This window comes from Etheostoma cragini, chromosome 20, assembly GCF_013103735.1.
Source record: "Etheostoma cragini isolate CJK2018 chromosome 20, CSU_Ecrag_1.0, whole genome shotgun sequence".
Classification (NCBI taxonomy): Eukaryota; Metazoa; Chordata; class Actinopteri; order Perciformes; family Percidae; genus Etheostoma; species Etheostoma cragini.
Genome location: NC_048426.1, coordinates 7,672,512 through 7,691,358, shown reverse-complemented (window position 1 = coordinate 7,691,358; position 18,847 = coordinate 7,672,512). Strand labels below are relative to the sequence as shown.

The 18,847-nt window shown below is 39.7% G+C and overlaps 1 protein-coding gene across 1 annotated transcript in view; it reads right to left on the bottom strand.

The window, feature by feature from the left end:
* Positions 1 to 18,847, bottom strand: part of stard9 (StAR-related lipid transfer (START) domain containing 9) — a 34,389-nt gene that overhangs the window by 3,174 nt on the left and 12,368 nt on the right. Inside the window, exons 4-21 of the mRNA XM_034859140.1 lie at positions 13,240 to 13,356; positions 12,980 to 13,012; positions 12,817 to 12,878; positions 11,513 to 11,625; positions 8,737 to 8,879; positions 8,468 to 8,535; positions 8,189 to 8,286; positions 7,776 to 7,979; positions 7,089 to 7,186; positions 6,775 to 6,852; positions 6,413 to 6,490; positions 5,594 to 5,773; positions 4,608 to 4,659; positions 2,925 to 3,050; positions 1,718 to 1,800; positions 1,415 to 1,476; positions 743 to 936; positions 83 to 545 (exon numbers count right to left, since the gene is read on the bottom strand). Of these exons, the coding sequence (XP_034715031.1) occupies positions 83 to 545; positions 743 to 936; positions 1,415 to 1,476; positions 1,718 to 1,800; positions 2,925 to 3,050; positions 4,608 to 4,659; positions 5,594 to 5,773; positions 6,413 to 6,490; positions 6,775 to 6,852; positions 7,089 to 7,186; positions 7,776 to 7,979; positions 8,189 to 8,286; positions 8,468 to 8,535; positions 8,737 to 8,879; positions 11,513 to 11,625; positions 12,817 to 12,878; positions 12,980 to 13,012; positions 13,240 to 13,356 (2,252 nt within the window). The remainder of the gene's footprint in view (positions 1 to 82; positions 546 to 742; positions 937 to 1,414; positions 1,477 to 1,717; positions 1,801 to 2,924; positions 3,051 to 4,607; positions 4,660 to 5,593; positions 5,774 to 6,412; positions 6,491 to 6,774; positions 6,853 to 7,088; positions 7,187 to 7,775; positions 7,980 to 8,188; positions 8,287 to 8,467; positions 8,536 to 8,736; positions 8,880 to 11,512; positions 11,626 to 12,816; positions 12,879 to 12,979; positions 13,013 to 13,239; positions 13,357 to 18,847) is intronic.

Sequence of the window (18,847 nt, the reverse complement as noted above, 5' to 3'; positions counted from 1 at the left end):
GTTAAAAAATAAGCTAAGAAGTTTACTTTTTGCCCTTCATGCAAGTAACTCTACAGGTTTTACAACTACTGTATGTGCTTACCTAAAGATAGGGGTGTTCTGTGGGTAGAGCCGGGACAGAAGATCTGCTGAGAATGAATGTCTACGAGAAAAAAATGGTCTTCCTCTGAGCTTTGTGGGGGAACCCAGCTCAAGAGACTCAGGGCTGCCTGGCTCTGGAGGCAGGGCCCTTTCCAGCTGCTGCAATTCCCTCTTAGCTTCCAACAGATGCCGCTTCCGGGCGATTCTTTCCAGCTGGTAGTGCAACTTTTTCCGACGGATGCGGCTCTCGGAACGGCAAAGGGCGTGATGCTTTAGTAGCTCCTCCTGCACCACCTTCTTCCTGGCCCTTACCACCTGGGACGGATGGTCCACTGTCTCCCCTTCCTTCTCCTCAGACGCCTGATTTCCCCCCAGCTCCAGGAGGGGTGCATGGATGAGGTCTGTCTGAACGCCAGACGCTACAGTTGTTAGACGCCGTTTCTCCTGCAAAATCCACTGCTGGACTGTTGGGTAAAGATTTACAGGAGGGAATCATAAGGGGTGGATATGTTACACCTGCACAATATGTATAAATTTACTAAATCTTATGTGGTCATCCAGCTTTAAAACTATATCTAGAAATTTTGAATTTTGGCTTGGATTTTAAAAGTAGGTATCTGCATGATCAATGACTTTTTTTGTGTGTGTGGAAACGGCTTACTTTCACTGTGTTGCTGTCGAAGGTGGGCCTGCTCCCTCTCCAGCTCACTCTCAGCCCTTTTTTGCTCAGCCTTAATCTCCTGTCGCAAACTCTCTACGTAGTGCTGCTGCTCCTCCATTCGCTGCCTAGCAGTAGGCTCCTCGCTGGGGGAGAGACGGGCACCCAGCTGGCCTTGGAGCTTCACTTCTTCAATACTATAAAACAGACACATAGATTCAGGGTAATACAAAGTCAGAGCTGTGATGGACAAAAAGGAAAGAGAAAAACAGAAAAGTAAAAGACATCATTTCAACTTACCTAGGTGCAATTTCACGTCTAGATATTAGTATTTAGGTTGTGGCAGGTTGAAAGTAAAAGCTACTGTTGTTGGTTTACAGTTCTGCGTCTCACAAGTAACCAAGCAACGGCTAAGCCTGTCGTGTAAACAGCTAACTGGGATTGTTCAGGAGGGTGGGGGCTAATAGATGCACATGCAATCTCCACCAACTGAATTTAAACACGTAGGAAGCATTGCCCTATTTCCACTGCTTGAACATGGTACAACACATGTATCTCTTATCAAATATGTATGCTGTATGCTGGCAAAATAAGCGCTCTGTTCATCACACACATAGAGTAGGAGGGATGAATATTGTGTTGTTCTGTGAGTTTGTTTTTGGAGGCAGTGTTTACCTGTGGTCGGGGGTCAAAGGGCAATGATCAATGTAGGTGCAGGTCATGCCACCTTCACTGGCCTTAAAAACAGTAAAGAAAAGATCAACTTTAATATTTGCAAGAAATTAAAAAACTAAAAAAACAGTCACAAGTATTCTCAACATAGTTGTATGCTAGAAAATGACCAGAAACAATTTAGTGCATCTCTAGCATTACAGTATGTCAACCGCAACATCTCATTTATCTGCTCATCATCAATATAATGACGACGGCCATCATAACTGACGGCATCATTTTCATTTTCAGCTGAGCAGCACCCACCCTTCTGCGTTCCCGGAGGACAGCTGCCTCTGCCGGGTGGTTGAAGCGGAACTTGTGCACTCCTCCCAAGGTGATCACCATCCCTGGGGACATATAAACATCTCTTTAATCACAAGCTGTGCTTATCTTGGAATCATCAATGGATGCTGACAGTAGGTGTATAGCAGTGGGGCATGTAAATGGGTGTCTATAAGTTTACCATTGGGAAGAATCTGTGCACCTTTAAGTGTGCATGCATATATAATTGTATATTAACCCTTATATGTTATCAAATCAGATCATTTCAGTGTTTTTATATAATTGTACATTGACCTATATATGATATTCAGCATAGTGCAAAAATCCCATGTCAGATCTTAGTGCTCAGTGTCAAGTTCTGCTCAGGTCACTGAATGTTTATGTCTTTTCTGACAACATCAGCAATACTAAAAAGATCATTGTAATATGCTTTTCTATCCATCTACTATTCATCTTTTTTTGTTTGTTTTTTACAACACAATGTTTTTTTAAGCCAAGGACCCCCTGGAAGAGATACGGATCAGGGACTCCCTACTCTATTTGGTTAAAATTTGTTGCATATAAAACTGGACCTATAATAACAAGTAGGGTGCTATTAAAGCAAAATAATAAATTGATATTATACTATTAAAATAATAATTTGTGGCATGATATTATAAATCATGTTTTAATGTTAAACATACATATGCCACAGTGAATCATTTAGGAGGAACAGTATTCGTGGATAGCTATCTTAGTGATTACCTTACTAATAGTTACTATCATTTTATTTGCGTATATAAATAATACGTTGGATTCATGTTAAGACATTTTACATTTTCAAAAAAACTCTTAAAACATTAAGAATTAGGTAGCCCTTTGGTAGATCTCTGGCTTACAGTATGCAGTTAAGATTCTACGTATGTTTGGCATTTATTTTACTATAAGCAATGAATGAATTTACACTCAGTTACCCCTCTATGGGGTAGTTTTCCATGTCAGCAGCAGAGTCCGCCATTGCCACTCAGTGACTATTAAACGGTTTTATCTTTAACGTAACTCTCGGACTTGTATTAGATATAAAAAACAAGCAACTGCTGTTTTGCTGTTCGCTTTAACTACAAAATATCCTATCTGTTTCACATGTACAGTACGTAAAACGTGCAGTGGGTAAGACGTGCAAACTGTTCTGTTGAGGACATGAGCAGACCTTGAGCCAGTCTGCAGGACTCAGTGACCTCTCTGTCGTTGAGCAGGCAGACGCAGCCAGGAAGCGGTGTAAGCGTAACTACACCTCGGTGGTTTTCAATCTCACAGCTGGCACTGCCCTGCAGAACTAGAAGATATAACACAATCACACTTATGCATTATTAATTACTTTAATGAAAATGAACATTCTATTTTAGGATATATATATATAGAAGGGCTCTAGACTAACATTTTGCCTTGATTGCACTGGTGCGCCTAACTTTTATTTTTTTCAGGTGTACCTACACTTTTCCTTGCATTGCCTTTAACGCCACAATATCAACGTCACCTTTATATCAAGCTCCATATAAATTCAAATAGATAATGTAAATTGTTATAAACTAGAATAGGGTGTAAGTAAATACTTTTTTAATTGGAAGCACAATTATACTATACATAAACATAAAAACCTGTTTAAAAATGTTTAAAGTGCTTCACTGAGCTGCCAAACAAAAACACTTCAAAATAGAAAGTGCTACTGTTTAAACTGAGACCTAACACGGGTAGCAGCAGGTTTGTACATGTCCTAGCGGTCCCCATCTCCAACAGTAGGCTACTGTGCGCATTCATAACTCTTCTGCTGTAATGACACTCTGACTGAAGCTGGCTATGTAAGGGACTCTGTGCGTTGCTTCTCCCTCTGTGGAAATGTCTGTGTCACCGTCGACCATAAATGACATGTACGTCATCCTTTTTTTCTTTTTTTTATGTGTCGGCTGTTACCCCACTAAATTTGGCACATGCAACTTCATTACTGTGCTTGTTTTCATCATCAGAAAAATGTCCCATCTAAATTTAGTGAATGGCAGCTCTTCTTTTGCGATGTTATAGGCGATGTTGAATTTTATTATCATCTCTGATAATTCTGAGGACCTGATAGCTGCCGCTGAAATGCAGCCGGGAGAGTGGCCACTTTAGTCGCTCACTTAAAGTGTGTTTGTTTTGTAAATGTTTTTTTCAGCTTTTCAATATGAAACGATCCATTTACAAATGCACTGTACACCTGCCATGCAGTGCACTGCATTCTCTTTCTTATTAAACCTTAACTAGAGAAATTGGTCTAACCAGTCTTTAAAAAAATTTAGCCATATGTTTTCCCCTTTTTATTTTGAGTCTCTAGTTTTCTTGAGCTTATTTTGCTGATGCTGACTGCCGTAACTTTCTATCTGGTGCTCAGCTCGCAATTTCAATCACAAAGCACAGAGCAGTCTAGGCCTCAAGGAATATCTGGACCACAGCCAATCAGAGGCAAAGGCCCGCCCCATCTAGATCTCTGATTGGTTTAGACCACGATATTATCCAACCATGAGTGTACGTTCCGCCAAAGGAGAATAAATGCTTCATTGGTGGAGAGGCACCAGATGCAAGGTGCACCTAGGAGCATTTTTTTTTAGTCACACCCTTACAAATTTTGGCTGCACTATAGAGCCCTATACAATATTTGACTTAGCATTCTCATATCTTCTGCTATGTTTTATGTTTTATACTGCATGTTCTGTCTAAAGCTCCCTGTATGTCTAAAGTTCCCTGTATGTTTACTCTGGGATGATGGATGGTGTAAGATACTCATGTAATGTACAACAATCTAAAAATGAATATATGCAGCTGGATAAGGAAACATAGAAACCTGATGAATAAATAATACCTATCTGTGGTTCTTCAAACTGTTCCTGAGGTCCTATGTGGGTAACTCCTTCCTGTACGAGGAAAAGAAACATGGTGTAAGCTACATCAAAACAACTATTGTGCATTCTGGACATTAAGCTGGTTATGCTACAGAAGCAATAGTGGATCTAATGATGACAAGAATTTTACACAATGATTTGGAACACTTTTGTCATTTCAATTCTAATCTTGCACTTAGCTGTAGGAAAACATATCAACTGTTTACTTTAACATTTTATCTAATGGGATAAAAGGCTTTCCTATATGGTGGCAAGACCACATGCGTTCCCAGGTGGCCTTGGCTCTTCACATGCAGGAAACAGTGTAATCGTCAGGCCTAAGGGTATGCTTGTCATTGTCAGAATCAGGACAGCTTGAGCTCCCCTGAGTCCTAGCCTCAGAACTAAGAGCCTCTTATCCAACCCCGCTTTATGCATTACGGAAGACACACACACGCACACGCAAAAGAAAAGTTGGAGGGTAGAGTGAAAGGAAAACACAGTAGAAACGCACCTTTTCTCAAGGGGTTTTCGAGAAGAACAGAGAAAAATAGTGGGAAGGAGGAGGGAGAAGACTGTAGTAGAAAAAAAGACATGGTTTTAGTCAAGACAGCTGACAAATCAGGAACTTTAGAGTTGGAGAAAAGTACAGCAAAGGTAAAGAATTTTGTTGGAGTTTGCATCATGTCGTTCAAATGAGTGAGGAAAAGAAATGTACAACTAAAGAGACAAAGTGAAAGTACACACTTAACAGCATCTAAAACAACTAAAATGCATAACATTATATTAGGTTTTACACTTATACTAGTGTTGATACGATACATTACTAACATGCATTCTATTATTTACACTAAGAAAAGCACTGAACAAAATGAATAATAATAAGGGGGAAAATTTAATAATACCAAAATACAAGAACATTACTCTTTATGGGCACAACATATCTATTTGTCTCTTATCATTATACCCTGAGGTGATAGAAGACGACCCCGGTGCTAAGAACATCTCCATCCAGAGTAACCAGGTGTGGTTGGAAGGAGTTAATGAGGAATCCAGCCCGGTCTCGGTTGATGTCCACGCTGTACTGCTCCAGCAGCTCCTTCTTGTCTCTCCAGCTCTCCGACCAGTCCTTCGTCAGCTGCTCCACCTGAGCAGGAGACATGGATGAGGGAGATGGAAGTAGGTAATTGAAAAAGGTAAATATCTGTGTTCAGGGAGACAATGATGATACCAATATAAACCACCACTGCTGCTGCAACTACTCAGTACATTTCCTAACTTTCTTTTAAGAAGTTTCAAAGTCAGAAGAAAAGCATACTGTTTCACAGATATGTACTTCCAACACACAGGTTTTAGAGTTATCCGCTGCTGACACATCTGCTGCCATCTTGATACAACAGGTGAGGTGAGGTGAACAAAGCTCAATACATTTAAAAAAAACATCAAATTGAAAATATCAACAGGGATGTTTTATTCAAGAAACAGTGTCGCAGTTACTCATGATAATCCCACAACTCGCTGAGAATTTTTATTTTCCTCATTAGGTTAAACAAATAGCAGGCAAGAAGCTCAAAATCTAGGGCGGGAAGATTTAGTCAGAAGAAAATGCTTAATATAACTTGGGTGAACTGATGTGGATATCATACACATTTAGAAATAAATGTGCATGACAAATCTTATCTTTTTTATTGTCAACTTGTGGAGTGTCAAACTCATGATGCTTGATTTGTCAAGGACTACCGTATCTGTCAGGCGGATGTAACCATGTGTGTCCACCCTGTGTTACCTTTAGTTCGTTCTGTAGCACAATCTCAGAGAGATTTCCATCCTTCTCATCGCTAAGGGATGGACTGGGATTACGCCGCTGTCAGTCAAGAGGGGGGGAAATAATCAGTTAAAATACTGAGCGAAAGGAAAATGCCACATGCGTTAAAATGCAATTCAATCTTTACCACACATTGAAATACAATTGTCACAAAGACACAAAGCACTGTATGAAGCCTTTGCTAAAAAAAAATTCAAAGCTAAATGTATTCAAATTTATTCAAAGCCTTACAGTGCTAAGAGGGAAGGGGGGGGGGCTACACCGCATAGGGTGTATCCCTTGGAGAGTGAGTTCTATGCTCTAGTGATGAAAAGTCACCATACCATTTCAAAGCTGAGCAGCATGCTCTTCAACCTGTCAATCTCCTCTCTCAGTTCCCTGATCAGGCGTACATTGGCATCCTGCACAGACATGAAAGTACACATTAAAGCTATAGTGCGTAGTTTCTGTCACCCCCATGAGGAATTCTAAGTATTGACAACAAAACTGTCAGCACATCCACATGACACAAGCCTTCCGTGATCGTGAATGTAACGGACGTTCATTAATACCAAAAATCTATGCATAAGCCTTAACCTACTCAACACATTTAGATCAAACATTAAGTCCTGGCATCGGACTCTTAATGGCCACTGACCTCATTAACCCGAGGCTTGTTGACAATATTTCTGGCATGGGCCGCATAGCGCAGGGTGCTGAGGGTCTCGTTGTAACTGCTAGCGGAGGGCGAGACCGCTGCAACACATAAACACACCAGTGAGGACACACACAGCCATTAGCACATCACAAAAAAAAGAATTTAATGAGTGAGACTTAAGGGACAACACCACTGGTTTTGCCAGCATGTGGTCATATTACTTAAACCATTTTCCAAAGGATCACCATTACTTTTTAGATTTAATTTCCAACTTTCCAGACAGCCATTTGATCATATACAAAAGAATAAGAAATGCCTTGCAGAATTTTTATCAAAGTTAAATTATCTTGTCGTGATACTGCTGCAGCTGTGATGAAAGTTTTTTGTTTTTAAGTCTTCAATATTGGTGAGTTTAAGTGCTTGAAAAAAACTCTGTAAGAACAGGGATTTAAGAGTTGGTTGGCATAAAAAAAACTTTCACATTTACATTTTCACTATCAATTATTCCTTTGATTTTCCATATTTTCCTTTAGGGTTTGAGATTGATAAACAGATTAGCATATGATTGCAACACTGTTCAACTCTAAACTTTTAGTTAAAGCTTATATAAGCCCATGCAATTTATTGTTAATGAACCAAAACGTGCTAAATCTAAGCCTTGATCCTTTCACAATGTGTTCCACTTACTTGCAATCATGATGGTCTTGGAGTTGCCGCCCAGGCTGTCTTTCAGCAGCCAGGTTAGGACCGAGTCTCTGTAGGGGATGAAGCTGTGCCTCCTCCCACCTCCTCCAGAAAAGGAGCTGCTGTGGCTTCCCACCGTGCTGCCATCGCCCTCAGATGCCATACTGTTGATACTCTGACAGCTGCTTGACATCTGGGAGTTCTGGGCTGTGGAGGCAGTGGTAAGAAGTACAAAGGTTTGATGTATTTATGGAGAGAGTGGTACAGAAGAGAAGGGAATACTGTGAGGATAAAGGAAATGTGAAAGGAAAATCAAGAATTTGTGAAGGTCTGTGCTAGATTTAATTCCAAAAAAAAAAAAAAAAGACATCATCACTTGAACTTCAAATGGAATCATAAGCATTGTCTTCATTTACCAAGAGCAGATATGACAATGCCCAAAGTGACCAGTGACTTGTTGATGTTAGAGCCCTCTGTCAGTCTATCCCTGCAGTAGTGGGGGTCTGCTCGCTCACTGTCAGAAACAACATAAACATAACATGAGGTACATAAAGACACAGATTGCCCAATAAACGTGTGGAAATGAGAATATCTCAGGCCTGTAGCCAAGATCCACTAGGGGGCAGTTTAATCAATAACATTGACTCAAAAGATGTTGAGCAAAAACACACAACAGAAGGAAATAACAGTTTCACCTCCCAGCCAAGTCCACCAGGTTAATCTTGCTGACAGTTTCTGAAGGAAGGTTTTTTTCTAGGATTGCCTGTGGAGAAAAAAACAAGAGTAATCAGACTGGCACCTGCAAATACTGATACGTGTTCCACCTGAAAAAAGATACTAACACTATTAACCGCACTTTGGAATCCATTCAAAAGTTAGAAAGAGGACCATTAGCAGATTGACTCATTAACAGATGAGTATAGCTTTGTATATTGCTAATCGAAGGGCTGAGAGAGATGATGACCTGTGTGTACTGGATGGTGAAGATGGCGTGGGATCGGCTGCTGGCATCATGGTTGTGGGTTGCTGCGGTGATCCGGTTGGCCATGCCTTCCTCCAAAAGATCCAAGGCATGCTTGCAGTCTGTGACTACATGCTGTGACAGGTCTGATTAGAGAAACACAAAATACTGAGAAATCTAAAGCAAATAAACCAAAAGGTTAAGTTTGAAATCAACCTTGACTTAAATTCCGTAGTGGGAAGTAACTCCTGTTAAACTTCGGGTGGAAAACTCTCTGTAAGAGTAAGAGTAAGAAAAAGATGCACATTATACAATAGCTGGGAATTTCTTTTTTATTAAACTTATAAAATATTAAAAGAAATTAAGCTAGAGGATATATAGGTTTTACTTTTTAAGGTTATAGTTATGTATGGCTGGCTGCCATAGGAATATTAGTAAAAATAATAATAACAATAATATAATAGATACGCTATTTAACTATTTTAATTTTTGTAAAGGAAATTTAGAGATAGCTGAAAAACAACAAGAATACAACTGACAGTGACCTGACACTGATAACACTAACACAAACATAAAAAACAGAGAGATAGAAATGTGAAAAAGACACAAGCAGGACATGCCTCATCAAAACTTGCTCACGCTTGATCCCTAATAATTTCCTACAGCATTTAGAAGCAAACAAATCTCAACAATGCTCTACTTCCAGGTGTGAATCACATCTTAAGAGGCTGTTAAACACATGCGCACACAGGGCCTTGTGGTGCTAGATCATGTGTTTCCTTACTCCTGGTTTTAATATCAAAATTTTATACAAATATTTAAATTACTTTGACAGAATAAGAGTGACAGCAAAACCCTGTTTGATGGACACGTGTTGATGTGTTGAAAAAGAAGTTTAATAGCTGGGAGCCCTAAATGTACTCTGTGTGTGTATGTGTGTGTGGTGAAGTGTTCTCCTAGGAACCACAAGGAAAGGACTTCACTTCCTCTGGTCAACTGGGATTTCTCCTGATACTGAAAATGAAATCATGCAGGACTTTAAACATAGAAACGCAGGCGAATAAAAGGGAGAGAAGGAAAGAGGGAAAAGGATGAGGAGACAGATGGAGAGAAAGACAAATAGAGAGAGTAAGACAAGCTAAATGAGGAGTCTGGCTTGAAGCCATGACGGACAATTCCAATTCCAGTTGCTTAACAACTGAACAAAATTCCATCTCTGACCGCACAACGCAGTGACTTATAAACTAAATTTACAAGACACAAGAATTACTCAAAATACTGCAGAGCATGTTACACATCCAAGTCTATGGTTTGAGAAAATGATGTGTTGACAGTGTCGAGAGAAGGAGACTTTGGTATCCACTCTCATAATCCCTCTCTTAATGCGAATTCTTTCAGACAGATTATTATACTGTATGATCCTCCGCTGAGTGTTTGTATACATAAATTGTATAAGTAAAATTGTTATTGAACACTTCTTAGAGTTCATAGCCCGTGATAGCACCTAACTCAAGACCATAACATTTAAATATGGAAAGTCCAACTGTGTGTCTGAGACAAAGTTGCTGTAAGATTATTCAAAAGACCGTTTGCACAGATTTATCTTCTTATTTTAATCTTAGTGAAAATAACATAGTAAGGTAATAAGAATTTGAAGCCTCTAGACCTCTAGTTAATTATTTAATAAGTAGGACAGACTAATAAGACAAAAGGCGGAAATAATGAGCCCCATTATGCATCTGTGTGTGTGTATGTTGGTAAGTGTACATGTAAGCGTGTTTGTGTATACATTGTGTAAAGCATTGTCTCCCTGTATTTATCATGTCTTTTACATTGCAAACTAATGAAGTAAATTACACCAAATTAAACAACACTTGGGGGGTGCAAGATGCAAGAGCCGGGAATCAGCATTTTATGTTTCTTATGTATTCTTGCTGAAAGGGCGAAAAAAGGATGCCTTTAGAATTAAAGTTGTGTTTTAGCCCTGGGAAGTACAGTTTGTCTTTTCTGTCCACTACTTTACAAAGTACAGATTCAGATAGGGCTGCACGATTATGGCCAAAATGATAATCACGATTATTTTGATAAAAATTTTGATCACATTATTCTCACGATTATTTGTTGATTAGAACCAAAACAAATTTTATCGTCACATAGGCTATTTATAACTGCGAGAGGCAGTTTGATAGACGCTACTCACAGAGAGACGGCTGACTCATGGCGAATGGCAGATACACACGTTGTGTGTATGAAATGTCTGTATCCTCACTGCATTTTTATGAATTATGATATTCTGGCCATGGGTCACATCTCTCGCCCAAGTCCAGCAGCTCCGTCTCACACGCTGTTACTCTACCAACTGAAGTTAATTGCATTCAATAACTTCTTCTGTGTTCTTCGCCGTGGCGGCCGCGATAGAATAGTTACCACGGAAACACTGGTAAAAATACAGGTTTGCCCCTCATACTTAACAATATACAGCTGTATACTGGTAAACTGGTAAACCTTGAGACTGACGTATAACCGACTGCTATCTGTTGAGTTTTCCTCCCGTTACTCTGTCCTCTGTGACTGTCTACATCTAGAAACTAACCTGCAGGAGGTGCAGGGAACTACTCTGACTGGCACATGATCAGACAGGGGTTTACGGAGCGGTCTATGAAATGACGCTTAAAAATAAAATACGCTCGATCACGCAAATTTGATCGTGGGAAGTTAAAATAGTGATTCAAATTTGATTAATTGTGCAGCACTAGATTCCGGTGTCCTGAACACTAACCTTGTACATAGGGCCCCTTCTCCGGGTGTTCTCTAACTCTCAGGGAGGCTCTTTTCTTCTGCTCTCCTGCTCTCAGCAGGTCTCGCACACGCTCGTTATAGATCTCCAGGAAGCTGCAGGGACAGAGGGATGAGTGGGCATTCACACAGCCAGCGTCAATCCTCAGATATTGCGGCAAAATCGCGGGTCTTTCCATTCATTTTGAATGTTGGCAGTGCGTTTAGGATGCAGAGAGGGGTTGGCCGCAGGGGGGACATGCAAAAAAACAAAAACAAAACAGCGGCGGGCCTGGGACGAAAAAACCAGACTTGTCAGTGTGTTTTGAGGCAGTGTGAGACTCCCGTTCAGTAAACAGGAAATATCAATGCCTCTATCGCTGCCACAAAAACGTTTTAAAACACAAAAACAGAAGCACTGAACTGCCCAGGCGTTTTTGTAAAAATGTGAAACAACAAAACACAGTTGATCTGTGTCGCCTGTGTCTTTTCTTTCTCAGGTCATCAGAAATGTCAAGATCTTTAAATGATCTGACGGAAAACAGTAGTTGTTAAATATGAAGTCTACCTGGTGGGGTTAAAAAACTCAAAACGACGTCACACAAACGTCCCCCTCCCCCGCCACAAAACCCTGCGGAACATATCCAGATCGCGGTTTCCCTGTCTGAACGCAGCCTAAGACAACATCCTGCTATGAAGACCCACACATGTCAATGAAGATTATTTAATGTCAATTTGCCTATATTCAGTCCCTTTACACAGTCCCCTTGTGAGTTAATTTGCAATCCTCTGCATTTTCCAAAACATGTCAAGAACATCTTTAAGTTAAACTTTCTGGCATTTGGGCTTTATTGGGAAGTTTACAGTGCAGAGAGACAAAGTAGGGGGGTGACACAAAACAATGGCCCCCAGCTTTGTGTGAACCGGGTCATAGTCATGCTTATGGTCTGCGTTTTAGACTGCTGGTCCAACCAAACGACCCAGAAACACAGTCTACACAATTGAAATGAATGGTTTTTCGAATTGTAAGAACACTGCATTATTCCTTAGGAATGAAAGTCAGGGAGAACCCATAAAGCATATTTGCGTTTCTCAAATTAACATTGCCTTCAAGATGTTGAGGATAAGAAAAACCGACAAGGAAATCCAGTTTTTGATATGAATCGTTTTGCTTGAAGCTTTGCAGCATAATTGTAGTAAAAGTATCCGTATAATTTGATAGTCAACATCAGGAAATCGGTAACTTATAATTGCAGTGATCAAAAAAGGTATAGACATTTACACAGTCAGACATTAGTAACACAGTACCTGATCTCCACTCTGCTTGAGTTTTGCCCATCAGAAAAAGTGTCTTCAGACCTAAAGAGACCCTGCAAGGAAAAGAGAAAGGCAGTTGACCTTACACTATGACACCGGATACACAAATTATTAGTATGCAAGCTACATTGAATTGTACAATCCATTGATGTACCTGACAGATCCTAGGAGTCAAGCCAATGGAGTCCTGACATCGTACAGAAGAGAAACAAAAAACAAAACGGAAAGTGAGGTAGCATTGTTTTGACAGTTGCCATGGAGAATGGGGTCACAACTAAATGCTGTTCATTACAAAATATAACATTTGCATATTTGCAGTGCAGCATAATTTGGGTATAGATTTTGTATAATTTGCATTGTCTAAAATATGCCTGGCGAGTATGTACTGTATATAGTGCCATGCAGTGATTTTACCGGTGTCCCCATCATGGTGTACGTCTTTCCAGATCCTGTTTGGCCGTAAGCAAATAGACACACATTGTAGCCCTCTGAGGCTCCTGACAGCACCGACACACCCAGGTCCTGGAACACCTAAAGATCATTAAGAAACACACACACAGACACACACACACACACACACACACACACGCACAACCTAAATCACAAATACACCAAGAAAGACAAACTAAATCCAGGTTAGGACAGGGCCTATATGAGATCTCTATATACATTTATAGCTGGGTGCAGTCAAAAATGACCAGATAAGTAAGAAGGGTGCTGATTCAGGATGAAAATGTTAACGAGGCATTCTCATTCTTTTAGGTAAGAATGTGAATGCCTAAAAACCCATCTGAAAGCGTGTTTTACTAGAAAACAGTAGGTGCTCTTGTGGACTGAGGAGATGTTTGCCGTGTAAGTTGATGTCCTTGATCTTTATCGCTCTGTGTTTTTATAGAAGTGTAGAGTTTACACCAAGGTTTCAGTCACAATGCTGTGGCACCGGGCCAGTGGTGGGGAGGTAACGTTGCTTCCTGCTGAGGTGTTTGGTTAAGGAGCAAGGAGGTCAGTTAATACTGGGTAAACAACTTTGCAAAATGTGTATGTGAGAGAATCAAATGTGAGGGTAAAGAAGTGACTTGATCAGGAAAATAAACCTTGCCTTAAGGCGGTGTGGTGAGACGAGATTACCACTCAAAACAATCAACTGAGGCCTCTTGTTTTCCTCCTCTTTGTGTCTGGTAAGCGAGTCTGGAGATTATTTAGCACGAGGCCTAAACCTAATTTTTTTATCACAATTTTTACTTGTACGAAGCACAAGCCAGAAGGTGAGTGAAATTAAATAATTAATTTATCATGACAACATCATACAGAAACTTATTATGGTCATCCTTTATTCATTACTACTGACTCAGTAATATGATAACATACGTATCCAATTAGCTTGTATAAACCAATAGAGATGAGATTTTGTAATGAAATGGTCTGAAGTATTGAAGTGCTGCATGTTTGAATGCAATTTACATGAAACTGTTATCAAGATATTGCCATGTATAGTTTAGCCATGATAACTGACAAACTTTTTTATTGGTGCATGCCTATAGTTTAATATTATTACAAGAAGGTATACATATACTGGAATGTAAACTCGGTTGTCTGTTTATTAGGTACACCTATCTTAAATGCATGCAGTCTAAAGCAACAGTTTTGATATAAATCCTACCCACATGAAGGTTGTAATGTTCAGTTCAGTTCAGCAATGTTTTGTAGAGGCGTTGATTAAATGTAATTGTCATTTTGGAGGCTGTTGTTTGTGGTGCTGTTGATTGGTCGTTTCAGCTCTATATATGGCACCATTGTCAGTTAGATTTAAGTGTTAGATTTAAACTAGTTGGAAAACTGATGCCAAAGGAGAAATATGGACCTAATCCACTTTCAGATCCGACCAACAGCAAACCAGCATATTAAATTCAAAAGTGTCAGCAAACGTGTTTTTTTACTTGGCGTCACAGAGGCATAGAATATGCAGATACTTATCTTCAAATGGGTGTCAAAGTCAAATATCTTTGCATTGTGAGAGCACAATGGATACATAATGGAACACCTTGCTCCACACAGTACATTGTGAATGGTGAGCAATGTGGGTGTTTTCTGCATAATATCATTTATTATAGGTCAGCAGCGGAAATCTGAATCAGAAATGTACTATCATCTGCATGTGTTACTGGTTAGAGATAAGGCAAATGATACATGACACATGATCAATCTTCTATGTGGTTATCTTTCCATTGTTCATTACTGATAAGCAAAAAGAAACTTCATCAGAACGAGTTCCAGGGGACATCTGGCCCCATCGGCAATCCAAAGGCTCAGTCCAAATACAACACATGCCTCGGGGGGTGCAGCAACCTGATCTAGAGCAGACCTGAGACACGGCACATTCCCCCCCAGAACCATAACACACCATGGGGATCAGTAAGGGGTCCACTCCCCTAGCCCCTGGGATCAGGCCTGAACCACAGATACTGGTGGGTAAGTACACACAGGAGAGAGGAGGAATACTCAACCTCCACGGATCAAACACAGGAATCATTTCAACATACCTCCCGTGTGTGACGACCAACCTCTATCAGGAGAAGCGAGAACCTGGAGCTAAGCCTGTGTATACTCTGGGCTCACAAAACGGTGGGAATAGGTTTAGGTTGGATGTGGTTGAAAGCTCTTGTGAAAGGCCCTGGCCTTGTGAAAGCACCCTGAAAGGATTCAATGCTCATCTGGTTGTTCTCAGGAGTGTGAAATCTGTGTTAATATTCAACAGCCTTAGGATTTCTCTGAGAAACATAAAATGTTCAACACTCACACAGAGATCAATGTCTTATCTAACCACAGCAGACCAACTGATAAAGCAAAAACCAGTGTGCAAACAAACAGCCAAGGTTAGGACAGCGACTTGTTCAAATGTAATACATAATACTGACTTACTGCTTGAAATGTTAATCAGCACCAAAGGTCACTAGAATATAGTTAACCTAACACAAACAGTTGAAATATTTTTGCCAAACCACTAATTATTTTTAATTCCTTGATTAATCTGCCGATTATTAATTCAATTAATCAATTAGTCTTAAACAAGTAACGATTGATGAAAAATGTCCGACCAACAATCCAAAACCAAAGACATTCAATCTACTATCACCAAAGAAAAAGAGCAAATATTTACAAATTACAACCTGTAAACACTGATTCCTTTGGCAGTTTTTGCTTAAATAATTACAAATCGATTATTAAGATTGTTACCAATAAATTTTCTGTCAATCACTTATTGAATTAGCAACTAATACCATTTACAGAACAAGAAGTACACCTTATGCTACCCTGCTTTTTACGGAGATGCACAGTATTATACATAGATATATTTAAAATATACCTAGATATATTTTTTTACATTCAGATAACTGGAATCATTTTACATTTCTAATAATAAATGATTATTCATTCATTTCATTCAAGCTTGATAATAGGTTAACCCTTTAAGTTATGACAGCTTACAGACTAAACTTTTTATCAAAAAAGAACTACACAGATCATTAAATTAAGAAAATAACTGTTCCCTAAACCATACAAACACATTTTTCATTATTCTGTAGCCTAGCCAACCATCTGCAGACAACTGCTACGTGTAACTAGTAAAAGAGCTTCCACAACAGCTGTCCTACTCAATGACCTTATAAATCACCGGCACTGTGGTAAAGACATCCAACACATCATTATTCCTGTGTATGGAATCCATTAGAACACGTTTAGCAGTGACTGGGGAATGTAACTACCCACTGCTTTCCAACCATTCTGTAGAATATTTAATTGATTAATCCTGTTGTTATTTTTTTCAGAAAATAGTGGGAAATGCCCATTATGCCCAACATGTCCTTTATGTAGATTGCTTACTTTATCAGACCAACAGTTTAAAAACCCAACTTATTATTACATTTACTATAATACATGACAAAGAAAAGCATTAAATCCTCACATTTCAGAAGATGTAAACAGAATATTTGATGTTTTTGCCTGACATGTGACTGAAGCAATAAATCAACTACAAACTACAAAAATAGCTGCTGGTTAATTTTCTATCAACTGACTGATCAAATAATAGACTAATTGCTTCAGCTTTAAGCCTAACTAACTGCTGTCACATCTATTTCCCCAGGGACCTTGCTAAAAAAAGCCAGGACTGCACGCAACATAATGTAAAGAAACCATAAATGAATTTTAGCCGACAAAGTATAATCTCTTTTCTAAATTTTATTTCATGTCAAAAAAGAAAATGAGTACCTTCTGTAACTGTTGCCCAAGAAACTGTTATGTAACAAAGTGTGCAGCCCCCCAGAGTCCAGACCACCAAGTGTTGCCCCCTGCCTCTTGGCTAAAAGGAGGCTTAAATATGAAGACAAAAAGCAGCGCCGTCCCAGTCTTGTCCTCATCCTGATGTTCAAAAAACAGCCACGGACACTCTCCTCCCACACACAGAGAATCAACACAGCTCTTGTTAAAGTTGACCCTCTTAAAGTCACTCTATGGGGGCTACGACTGAGGCTGAGGGTCCCTCCAGGCTTAGCACAAAGAACAGGAACTTCACTTCAACTGTGCACGCTCTCTAAACTTGACTCTCTTTTCTCTCTGTACACTATTCCTTTTGTTTTCCGTTTCTACCAGTTTTATCAAAAATCTGCAAAATACTTTAAATGACCTCTGAACAAAACCACAATGGGAAACATAAACTTATTCCAACCTCTTGAGCGTATTAAAACTGTATGTATGAGTTTGTCTAGACAGGCCATGCCGAGCAACATTAAAACAATCCTGTCGTTACTCATTACGGTCACACCAAATTATTTCAGAAGACTGTAATTTGTGCCATTGCGCTCCGGCTGCTTAAATGGACATAATGGCCTTCTGCCACAACCTACTTTCACAGATTCCCTGCAGCATTGGGAGGTATTTTTGGACAAACAAAGCAGTTGAGGTAAGCGACAGGTTGCATTGTGGGAATGGAAATGTACTCCAGTATCAAATGAAGCAAGAGAAAAAACAGCCTGGAGATAAATTTACTGGGCCAGAGCCACAGTAAGCGTGCAGGCTTGTTGGTCGCCTCAAAACACACATGGGACAGACTAAACACCTCCATTAACAGGAAGACGGTTGTCATCAGCAGCCCGCTGCACGTGCGTGTGTATGTGTATGTGCATGTGTGTGTCTCTGCTCGGTTAAGCCACTTAGAGGAAACAGCATCCACAACAAGGACAAAAGCGTCCGTTTGCTTCCCTTTCTAACAAAAAATTTACAAACAATCAAACAATGAAAGAGGAAAAGCAGAATATAGATTTCATTCATTCACAGGAAATGCAGGTCAAAGTCATCCGGTCACAACAGAGTTAGAAAGGAAGAATTGAACAAGGCTTTGGGGTTAGAAAAGGTGGCAAAGGGGCTTCGGATCTAGCAGAAGGCAAAGAAATTAAGAGTCTGCTTCGACATATATTCTGTGGAGTATTTAAGGGCAGGTTATGATCCAAAACATGGCCTTTTGCACAAGTCATCCACTTTCTTTCATCTTTGCCTCATAAAATTCATATGCTCAAGTAGAAAAGGTAGAAAAACAGCTATCAGAGAAAAGAATTGTCCCTTTTATTGCATGCTACAGAATGCTGCTATACACACAGCATATTTTCCTTTCATTCGTTATCATCCAGTCATGCAGGGATGCATTAACAGAGATATTTGCCTGCACAATACTCTCATCTGCAAACGCCACAATCACAGCACATTCTATCTCTCCAAGATTTAAATTGCAAGCAATGTGATGTCAGCAGTTGGAAAGAGAGAGCATGTTAATGTACACACATTTTAAATTAAGTTTAAATTAATACCGCCACATGATATGCATGACAGACAGTTTTCAATAAAGTAGTGACATACAAAGAGGTGTTATCTTGTACAGTCCTACTTTGGCAACAGATACAGTGGGTACGGAAAGTATTCAGACCCCTTTAAATTTTTCACTCTTTGTTTCATTGCAGCCTTTTTCCAA